Source organism: Phyllostomus hastatus, unplaced genomic scaffold, assembly GCF_019186645.2.
Source record: "Phyllostomus hastatus isolate PE091 unplaced genomic scaffold, TTU_PhHast_1.1 phas_contig_40, whole genome shotgun sequence".
NCBI lineage: Eukaryota > Metazoa > Chordata > Mammalia > Chiroptera > Phyllostomidae > Phyllostomus > Phyllostomus hastatus.
The window spans coordinates 78,630,526-78,642,376 of NW_025333872.1; the positions used below are offsets into that span (position 1 = coordinate 78,630,526).

Consider the following 11,851-nt stretch of genomic DNA (forward strand, 5'->3'; position numbering starts at 1 on the left):
AGGCAGAACTCAAGCACCCTGCTTGGGTGAAAGGGAAGGCTGGGCCACTGGGCCCTGCAGGGCACTTACTACCTAAGACCATGCTACCATGACAGGGAGTCATAGTAGCTCTACCTAATACATAGAAACAAACACAGGGAGGCTACCAAAAAGGGAAGACAAAGAAACATGGCCCAAATGAAAGAAGAAATCAAAACTCCACAAAAAATAAAACTAAGCAAAATGGAGATAAGCAATCTGTCAGACCCAGAGATCAAAACACTGGTTATACAATTGTTCAAGGAACTTAGTGAAGATCTCAATAGCATAAAAAGGATCCAGTAAGAAATGAAGAATACACTAATTAACATAAAAAACAATTTACAGGAAACTAACAGTAGAGTAGTTGAAATTGAGAATCAAATCAATGATTTGGAACATAAGGAAGCAAAAAACCACCATCCGGAACAAGAAGAAAAAAATAATAAAAAAAAAAATGAGGATAGCGTAATCAGCCTCCAGGATAACCTCAAACATTCCAAAATTTGCATCATAGGAATGCCAAAAGGAAAACAGGAAGAGCAAGAAATTGGAAATCTATTTGAAATAATAATGGGGGGAAAAAATCTTCGCTAATTTGATGAAGGAAATAGACATGCAAGTCCAGGAAGCACAGAGAGTCCCAAACAAGATGCATGTAAAAAGGCCCACTCCAAGACACATCATAATTAAAATGTTAAAGGTTAAAATAAAGAGAGAATCTTAAAAGCAGCAAGAGAAAAGCAGTTAGTTACCTAGAGGAGAATTCCCATAAAACTGTCAGCTAATTTCTCAAAAAGAAACTTTGCAGTCTAAAGGGATTGGCAAGAAATATTAAAAATCATGAAAAACAGGGACCTAGAGCTAAGACTGCTCTACCCAGCAAAGATATCACTTAGAATCGAAGGGAAAATAAAGAGATTCCCAGACAAGAAAAAAACTAAGAGTTCATCATCACCAAACCATTATTATATAAAATGTTAAAAGGAATTATTTAAGAAAAAGAAGATCAAAACTATGGAAAATAAAATGGCAATAAATATATATCAACAATTGAATCTAAAAACAAAAAGCAAACAAGAACAGAGATAGAATTATGGATATGGAGAGCATTTTGATGGTTGCCAAATGGGAGGGGATGATGGGGGGATGGGTGAAGAGGTAAGGGAATTAAGAAGTACAAATAGGTAATTATAGAATACCTGTGGGCTGTAAAGTACAGTATAGGAGATGGAGTAGCCAAGAACCCACACATGATCCATGGACATGAACAATAGTGGGGGGATTACCCAAGGGACTGGGGATGCTGGATGGGGCAGGCAAAGGGGGAAAAACTGGGACAAATGTAATAGTACAATCAATAAAATAGAACTGAAAAGAAAAAAAGAAATTACATTGTTGGCATATTTCAGTTATATAAAATAGCCTAGATTTTTTAACAAATTGAAAAGATTAATATAAGAGAATTTAAATACAGATCAAATTGTACTACTAGAAAAACACGTATATAAGTTTCCAAGTCTCAGGCCATAATGCCACTTGTTTTCATGAGAGGCAGCAAAAAAAAATTCTTCTTCATTAAAGAATTATAATACTCCTTTGGAATTCAATTTAATGAGATCTTAAAATTTATAAAAGAGCTTAACGAATTTTATAAAATCTGTAATTTTATTTAAATAGTTTTCAATATGATACTAATTTCATATAAAAATAAAATGGGGAGCCTAATGCGTTTATAGGTGTGTAAGATTTTTATTTTCAATATATTTTCATGCCTACTTTAGCAGTAATAAAATGTTCTCAACTGTACAGTTCTATGAAATCACCAACATTATTAAGTCCTTAAAAAATTCCCTTGAATTTGTTACTTAATCATTACTCACGTACCCGGCAGTTCCCAATAATTATTTATCAAGTTGTTGAAGTCAGTGTGTAGGCTACAACATGAGAAGCAGAAACTGCACGCAGTTTGTATAGGCCTTAGGAATATTCTAAGCAGTTAACAAAAGTCTACTGATAAGACTGCAATACTAGTATTAATGACAATTTAAATGCTTTTAAACAAAAAAAAAATCTTTCTGGGAGATAGGAGAGCACAGTTACAAATGAACAGATTATGAAATCAGACAATTTTGGGATCAAAAGTTGACTCCAGCCCAAGCAGCCATATGACTCAGAAAGTTGATAATCCTTGCAGAGTCACAGTTCCCCCATGTGTAAAACTCATCCACCAATGCTATCTGCCACACAGAGCTGTTTTAAAGGCTGAATAAAATCAGGTATGTACAGTGACTACAACATATGGTAGGTAACACATGGCGTTCATTTGGGTATGTCCTACCTAAGTTACAAGACCAAAGTAATACACTATTTGGCATATAGAATTTGACAGTGATTTGTCAGCCCTCTCTAATATTAAAAGGATAAGCCTATTTAGAGCAGTCTCCTACTGAAGTTCCCATTAATAATGATGATTTCCTAGTATAAAAATTAAGTTGAGTTTGTGGACAATGCAAGCATCCCACTGGCATGTTTCTGACTTGGTTCTGGCCTATCCACCTCTGGGAACTATCTGATTTTAAAAAGATGTGCACATTAGTTCTGGTAGATGGCTTGTACCTCTTTTTACATCCAAAACCTAGGTGACTGACATCCTAATAACGAATTTGTACATATTTTCTGACCTGCAACAATCATGATTAGGATACCTGGTTAAAACAAGTTACTAGGGGACCGCCCTCAAGGTGATCCCAGTTTCGGATGGCAGAGTAGCTGAGAAAAGAAAACAGGCCTTTTAAAATCAGGCCGGGTAAGAGCACTTGAGAAAAACACAAGCAAAGAGCCTGCTGAGAATAACTAACTGTAAAGAAAAGTTGTCAAAGACTTGGAACTGGGAAAAAGACAGTAGCAGGTACTGGGGCTGGGCTTTGTGTTAGCGCATCCTCTGAGAATTACCTGATTTTAAAAAGATATGTGCCTTTGATTATCCTAGTGATGACCATTTTATAATGCTGTTGGGATGAATATTGTTATGCAAAACTTACAGCAATGCAAACGAATATTGTTTGGTAGAGATACAATCCCTCCTGTAGAAAGGATAGCTCCAACATCTATATTTACAGTATTGCCTTACAGGCATCAGTCAGTTCTGTAGCTCTTAGCAAGTTTATTTCAGCATTCCTGGTTGTGATGTGAATATATCAGCTCTTCAAATTCTCCTTTAAACCGATCTTAATATCTTAGTGGTTTTCTCATTAAATAATAGTTAATTAAATTGAATTTTTGACATTTGTTTACATTTGTAGAGGTCCATAATTTTAGAGTTTTGAAAACTACAATTTTTGATGAAGGAACAGCTTCCCAGGAAGACAAATTAATGTGGCAGAAAGGGGCTTTTAGCTTTGTCCAGAATTATTTCTCTGAAAGAGAGAAGTGAAACAAATGTCAAAATGTTTAATAGCTATTATATTTAGGTGGTGAATGCATGAGTGTTATATATTATTTTATGTACTTTCTTTATGACTGAGATGCTTAACTTAAATTAAAAAAAAAATTAAAGAATTACTTGGGTGGGGATAAATGGGGGAGTACAGATAGTTCCTCCTGACTTCTTACTTAGCATCTATTTTCCCCATGGAAACAGATAGTTAAAAGCCCCTATTACCCTGTAGATTTATGCCGGCTTCTCTCTTGTCCTTTCCTGCATCTATCACAGTGGGAGGAGCGTCACAGACAGTGGTGAGTGCTTATTGAACTGAACTACTGGGAATATGCTCTAACACTGGGGGAAAGTGAATGAGACTCAGGAGGCAAAATTTCTCAAGAATCCATGGAAAAGAAATGTCCCCAGGCTTTGTTAACTCAGCTCTCTGGCTCACCCCAGAGAAAGGCTTGGTCTGTCACTTGGCAGTCCATCCTACTACCATGCCCAGAAAATAGCCAAAGGCTTGCCTGGAGGAAGCTCAATTTATAGCTCCAGGCCAAGCAACTGGTAACTAACCAAGACTCAGTCTAGGCTATAGGCTCCCTCTTTGGCACGAGAAGTGAAAAAGTCAATTTATTGATGGATTATTTTCCAAGATTGTTCATAAGAAATCACTGCAATTTGTTAGCAAGAGGACACCAAAACTTAAGTGTCATCACAGTGACTCTTACTCATAATAATGGTACATGGGCCAAGATGTTATCCTCTTAGACAGCATGTGTGCTTTAAGATCTTTCTCACCACAAGTGGAAAGTGTGGTATGGTGGGGAAAACACATGAATTATTTGGAAGTCAGAAGACCTAAGTTGGACTCCTACTCAACCACTTGATTTTTTCTGGCCAAGTCACATACCCTCTCCAAGGAGGAGTCTCCTCAACTGTCAAATACACAAAATTATTGCATGGCCACATCTGCTTATTGTATGGAAGTGATAAGATGATCAAAAGAGCACTGAGCAGAACAACACTTATATTATCATTCTAATACACGCAGCTCCATGAAACCCCAGTTTGACCAAACTAAAAACTGGGAAAGGCCTAGCTGGAGGTAAAAGCCATGTCCCCTGGACAGAAGGAATCTCACTCCTGGCCCTGGCCGCCTCGGGTCTAAGACAATATTTGTCACAATAAACATAGCAGAAATCTTGAACGTGATATTAAGAAATATTTGACATGTAATACCCTGGGTTTATTTATTCTCATTGGACAATTTTTAAGAAAGAAATAGCAGTAACCAAGATTTTTCAAGGAGGACAAAAATTCTCTGACTTAGGCAAATACTTGGCCTTATATGGTTTGGAGTCAATGAACAGATGGCCTGACATTCACTAGGGCAGCTCTCCCCATGTTTCTGTTTCTTAAGAGTTCTTAGAAGGGACTAAAAGTGTTGGGGAAAAAATTATATAATTGGTTATAACCATTTTTAGAGACTTGCTGTACAAAGGATTATAACTTCCTTCCTGTATGAATCATTTACCAAAGGCAGTTGCTTTTTCCTCATTGTTGATTACATACTACACCAGAAGAGGTTTGCTTGTAATGGAATGTTTACTATTACCCTGTACAAGTTCTGTGTACACAGATCTGCTCTGTTATGCTTTTCAGTAGGAGATGCTGTTAACATTTACATTTTCTCTCCTGCCCTTGCCTCTCCTAAGAAAATTACCACAATGTAGCCTGGGCTATGCTCCTTCTAGTTTTATCTCTTTTCTTTAGGGGGTTAAAAAACACACTATAAAATAAAACTCACTAGATGTTAAGTACTCATTAAAAAATTTTTTTAATTGTAAGACAAATCTTTAAAAATCAGCTTTGTCTCATACCTTTACTCCCTCTCTAATAATTTGGCACATATTTTGATCAACATGTTTAGTCAATATATAAAAGAGAAAAGCCAATATATTAAAGCAACTAAAAAATCCCAACACGTTAGAATAATCAGTGCATTTTTAAATAAGTTATCATTTTGTTTTGCTTTCCTATTTTTTGCAAAACTAATTTTGCTCCTTGAAAATAAGGGTGTATTTCTTAAATACAGCCAGTTTCCCTCCTCACCAATATCCAAATTTTGGAAAGACAAGGCTGTTTTCAAGAAGACTTTGAGAAGAACTTAGTTAACTCGATTCCACAAATGTTCAGCTTACCCCATTAATTTAAAGTCACTTGCTAAATTTATGTCAGAGCAACTTTATAAATCTATATTAAGAAAATAAAAGAAAGATAAAGGCACTTACAAAAACTGAACAAAAATCATATATACCCTTCCTAAGGCTGTGGGTTTCTGATTTCTTCCTGATGTCCACACAGCTGTGGATTCCAACAACTGTCTACTCCGACTTTATTTACCATGTTCAACTCTCATCTTGCCTCATGTGGAGTAGGATGGTGTTTGAAGAGACTACCCGTGGCAACTTACTTGGAAAGCAAACAGCTAGGACCTGCTGAAGGACACTTACAAGTTACTGGGCTTTGTGCTTGTCAATCTCTCATTCCTTCACAAAAAACCTGTGACCCAATTTTATCCTTCAAACCAGAAGCAGGAACTGAATGGGCCTCTAACCAGGCCTCCAAAACAGGAAGCGGGGACAGTCCCTGTAGTCACAAGACAGGAACTGACCTGTAGCAGAGAACTCCTGAAAGGCTGGCACCAGCCAAAGCGACAGGTAAAACAAGGCCACATTGTGCACTTATAATTAGGCTTCACCTACCAGTGGCACCAACTTGAACTACCAGCTGATGAATGTCTTAAGCAGACCACAGGCGACAGAGCTGAGGAAAGAAATCGGGATCCCAGGAGCCTGGGAACTCAGGCCAGTCATGACAATCTTCAGTTGAGTATTTAGGGTACAAAATGGATGCTCTAAAAACAAACTTACTTTTGTCCTTTGGAGTTGTCCTTTTAGTTTTGCTTTATTCCAATTTTCTAGTACAGCGTTTTGGCAAATGATAATTTTGTCTTCCAGTAAGCAAAAGGAAGCACAGCACTTTGGGTTCACAGAGGGTGGGCAATGGCGTGCCAGCAAAAAGTCAAAAGGCCAAAGAAAACCCATGTGCAGGGCACTACTGAGATATTTTTTAACTCCTTCCTAACCATACTTTTCCCTTATGAGTTTGTCCACGGCCGCTCTTTTGATAATTTTGCCAAGGCTCGTTTCTTCCCTGAGGAAGCAATGACTGCAAGGTGGGAAGGGGCTGTGAGGTAGAGTAGGTCAGAGGTTCTCAAACACTGCTCTATTGATTGGCATGATAGTTTGACTCATCTGTGGTGAAATGGGAAAAAAAGATAATAATGAGTTTTCCCATACATTTACTACATGCAAAAAGCTAGTCTTCTCAGATCATGCCAATCCTTCCTTTGTCCTAGACCTCACTATAGCCCCTCATCATTACCAATTCAAAGTGAGGTTTTTGGCCAAGATGCTACCAGAAGGTAGGCGAAAGCAAAAGTTACTAATTCTCACAAAGCACAGGTGTAAAGTCCCAGTTTTAGGTTTCAGTAACGTAATTTTCTTGAAGGTTTAAAATAGTGAATGGGTTTCACACTTCAAATCCACTGAGTTAACATGGCTCCTTCCAGGCTCGTCCCAGAATCTAACCATCATGGAGAATACTGTTTCTGAGGCAAAATGTTCTCCTGGTTCCAAGCAGCAACCCTAAATCGTTTAACTTGCGTGAGTGAATATAAGCACTTCTGGTTTCATTTTCTTATAAGCAAAATGGGGGAATAATAAAGCCTATTATAGCTATACTTCAAAGAATTGATGTTCATTAAAAAATTTTTATGAGACCCTGCCAGTTGTGGGGTAGGGGGTTCTGTGTGCCTGAATGGAGCAGCTCTGTATCAGTAACATCTGTATCACTGACATCTCCTAGCTTTCATAGAGATTCACCGCCTACAATGCAGGAGACTGGGAATGCTGGCTTGGCATTGCAATCTGAGTAATAAATAGTCTTGAATATACAAACATGATATATTTTCACAAAAGCTTTGATAGAACATTAGTTTCCCCTCAGCAAAAGAATGAAAGTGAGAATGACAAATGTAGCTAAAAAACAAACTAGATTACAGCGTAATGATCACACAGAGAAAATCAGTGAAAACCTTTAATGGCAATCTATTCTTTAAAATGATACCAGTTCACATAGATAGAAGCTTGTGAAAATGTAAACAAGCTCTAAGTTCTTACTCATTCCATTAAGTTGAGCTTTTTGAACACCAACATTCCTTTCAGCTCTTATGCCCTCATTAAGTTGTCCTTGCTTACCTATCCATCTCAGTTCGAGTGTCACCTCTGAACCCACTGCACCCACAGGTCTAATTCCAGTATCTGTTTCTGGGAGCCCAAGGTAGTCTCTATGGACCTTCTCTGAGGCCCCATTACAGCCAGCCTTTCAATCTCCCCTCCCCACCAACTCCCAATTCCTTGGGACCAGGAACATGGTATACATAAGTCTACGGACTGAAATAATTCATTTTGTATTAATAAGGTAATTTTAAAGGGCAGAATTTGAGAGCTGAAGGGAATCTCAGAAACCCTTCAGCTCTTTTCCGAGATTTTAAATGACTTGCTCCCAATCAGAAAAGAACCAATGACCAGAATTCAGATCTTGAACTCCAATGCTCATACCACGATGCCTTACCTTTGCGAACTTACAGGATCAAATGAGGGAATCAGAAATTTAGTTCAATCCTCCACTCCTACCCCTAGTCAATTTTAAAAGCCTTTTGGAGATGAAGAGCTTTGCTCATAATTACATGGTTCAAAGCAAAGCAAGGATGGAAACTCATATCTAAGCTGCAGGGTAGTGCTCTTCCTGCTATATCATAATGATTCAGCTTTCAATGGAGGTGGTGGATGTACTGCAAAGGTCAGCCTGTCCCAGGAACCAAAATCCTGCCAAGCCCATTTTTTTTTTTACAGCTTACAAGCTAAGAATGGCTTCTATATTTTTTAAAGACAGTGGGGGCAGGAATAAAAAAGAATAATATTTTGTGAAATATATAAAGTTCCAATTTCAGTGTCCATTAATAAAGTTTTACTGAACTACAGCCGCAACCATTTGTTTAGGTATTATTTATGGCTGCCCTTGCATAACAGCAGCAGAGTTGAATAGCTGTGAGAGAGATCTCCTGCAAAGTATCAAATATTTACCACCTGGCATCTTCACAGAAAACTGTACCGAATCCTGGTGGAAAACAGACATTCACTCTTTTAGAAATCAGAACAAAAGTTCAGCTTCCATCAAACTCAGCAACCCTCAGTTTAGAAAAATAAGAGGTTTGAACAAAACTTGATTCCTATCTTCATTCTGTCCCATTTTCACTCTGAATGAGAAGGCTCAAAGTTCATGTCACTCACATAGCAGGGGTTCAGCTGGGACTTGTGCAGTGTAATGGGACAGAGATGGCCTGCAAACACTGTTCTTTCTAGAGAGAGTCTTCCCCACTATTCCACAGCACACCTAAATGGCTCATTAGGTCTCTGCCAGCTCCCTGTCACATGATTCCAAGATAGAGAGCTTCCCTTGACTCTGACAGTAAATCACCCCAGCTAAATGGAGGCAGCGAGGGTTGAGCATACTCTTTTAGAGTTAGCCACCAGTCGTGGAATCTGGCATTGACCAGTTGCTACCTGAATCTTGGAGCCAGTCATGGATCCTTTGGTCTTCTCACCTAAGGAGGACAGTAAGAAGGCACTTCCTTCACAGGCTTGTTGGGAGGATTAAATGAGATATAGTTCAAACATCAGGTCTCTTCTAATCTTCCTCTCTCCCTTTTCGAGAGACAGTATTTGGAGAATAAACAGTAAGTGAGCCTTGCTAGAAAACCCTCAAATTAACTCACAGTTTAAGATTCTTTAATAAAGCCATATAAAAAAACCCAATCTATAAGTACAGTAAAAATAAGCTATTTGGTTGGGTGTTGTCCTCACCTATCTCTCAGTTCTTTGAAGTTTCTTCCAAATTATAATCCCAAAATAAGAGTGCTGTAATTTTCAGAAAAGTTATGTTCATGCAATTTTTATAGCAAGCCACCCAAAGAACCAACTTATACTACATTATACTCATGTTCAGTTATGAAGACCGACCAAGACTGTAAAAAACAAAACAAAACCAGAACCAGAAAGTCCCAGTTTATTTAGTCTGACTTCCTTAACATAAAGTTCTTCTTGTTCTTAAAATAGTCAGCTTTGGCTGAATTCCAAAACTGACACAAGCCTACTTCAGGTGTTTTGAAGAAACTGAAAAAAATCAGAGCTGAAAACAAAATTGGAATATAAAACCTTTTATGTGATCACAAAAGCAAAAACCTTATTGTCTGAAACAACCATTAAATCAAATTTTCTACCCACACTTATAAAAATAAATATATATTCTCAACATTGGTTGCACAGGGTACTAACAACTAATTTCAACAACATCACTTCTAGTATTTGCTACCAGACAGCTAATTGCTTCAGTCACTAGGCCTGCAGTAACACCAAAATCTGTGATACACTGAAACACACTTAGTTTTTCATGGACTATGCTAGTAATCACTTTAATGGCCAATTTACTCTTAGTTATTAAGACAGCATATCAGCGTTTTAAACAATGTTAAATTACACACTTTCCAGCCCATCGTGGTATATGGGGTAATAAAAACAGACCCTAGTTCTTTCACGGAAATCCTAAAAAGATACCTCTGAAGTTTAGTGTATGTGACAAGGTTATTACTCTTAGAAGTAATTACTTGGAAGTACAAATTGATAAGAAATGGGGAATTCAAGCCACTAATCTTGTTTACGTAAAATGAATTGGGAAGATCATGACACGACATGCAAATTTATACGGATACACTGCGTGCAGCTGGCTTCGTGGCATAAGTCATGGTTTCTGTACTCCCAAAACTACACAGGAAAAAAATGAGAACGTCATTTAAAACAGTCACAGGTAGATATACTCATTGAAGGACGATATGGGCCCAATCCAAACACAACAGAAACCAAGACACTGAATGGAAAACGGCTGATTGGGACAAGTGTCGAGCACTGCTGATGAACAGAAGTTGTCTCTGAGGACCGCACCGACCCCAAGGCTCCAGCGCGGGCCGGCAGGTGAGTCGGTGGGTCTCCGCACAGATACACACAGGCTCTCGCACCAGCAACCACTTTTTCCCAGGAGCCGCGAGCGCCAGCAGCAGCCGCGCAGCACCGCTCGCTACTCTTACGGTGGGGCAAGAAGTAATTAAGTAGGAAGCACGCCTGCTATCCCGCAAAACATATCTTTTCTCCTCCGCAGCGGCCCCTGACCGTGGAGGATAAAGGAGTTACCTACGCACCTGCATTGTAAAAACGGTCCAACACCGTGGTCTCCCCAAAGTCCAGTTTACCAAAATGGAGTGTCTCCAGTGTAGCGCCCACCGTCTCGCACGCCTCCCGCAGGCTCTGCAGGGCCTCGCTCTCGGCCACCACCAGCTGCCCCTGGCTCTCTTCGTTGACCACATATGCCACTGTGGTCCGTCGGCCGCCTCCGCCACCAGAGTTGCCCCGGCAACGGGTGGCGCTGCTCGCTGAGGGGGCAGCGGGACAGCTAGTGCCAGGGGCAGCGGCACTGTCCACATTCCAGAAGCTGCCCGGTGGCGGCGGTGGTGGCTGGCTCTCCTCGCCGTCGGCCACCGCTCCTCCCGTCCGGCAAATGCCACCCTCGGCGAAGGCGCTGAGGACCGAGGGGGCTAAGGGTGGCACGGAAAAAGTGATGCCCTCGCCAGCCTCCGTGCTCATCCTTCCCAGGCGGGTCGCAGCGGCGTCCCCCGCCCAGCCGCACCGTCTGGGCAGCCACAGCTCCGGGCTGCTCCGCGCGCGCCGGGCTAAGCAGCTGCCATCCCGCGTCGTGCCTTCCACGCCGCGCCGACGCCTCCTCTCGGGCGCCCTTTCTTCCAAAGGGACGCCGCTACCCGGCGGCGTCTCGCCCCTCCTCGGCGCCTCCGTGGCCGCGCTGCTCGCCCGCCTCAGGGAGTAAAGTACAAGGGGTGGAGAAGCGGGCTGAGCGGGAGAGACTGCACTTCGTTTCCTAGGCGGGCGGACAAGTCGACTCGCAAACCTGCTCAGCCGCGCAGCTCAAGGGCGCCGCGCTCGGAGTGAGGAGCGTCCCGGTCTGCCGCCGCGCGTCCCCAGCTCCTTCCGCGCACGGCGTTCGGGGAGGGGCCAGAAAGAGCGCCCTCTGGGTGGGGAGCTACCTGGCCAGCATCTCACCGGCAGGCAGGCTCCCTGGGCTGCGTCCCGGAACAGATCCGCCTCCCTCTTCGGAGGCAGCACCCCTTCATCTGCTCTACGTCCTCCTAGTTTCCTGGCCTCCTTTTTCTCCCGA

At 41.0% G+C, this 11,851-nt stretch overlaps 1 protein-coding gene across 1 annotated transcript in view; it reads right to left on the minus strand.

Annotated features, from left to right (window-relative positions):
- The window catches only part of MAP3K5 (mitogen-activated protein kinase kinase kinase 5), a 173,653-nt gene extending 162,058 nt beyond the window's left edge, over positions 1-11,595 (minus strand). The window contains exon 1 of the mRNA XM_045843111.1: positions 10,824-11,595. Coding sequence (XP_045699067.1) covers positions 10,824-11,265 — 442 coding nt within the window. The 5' untranslated portion in view covers positions 11,266-11,595. The remainder of the gene's footprint in view (positions 1-10,823) is intronic.
- Between the last annotated feature and the right edge of the window lie 256 nt (positions 11,596-11,851).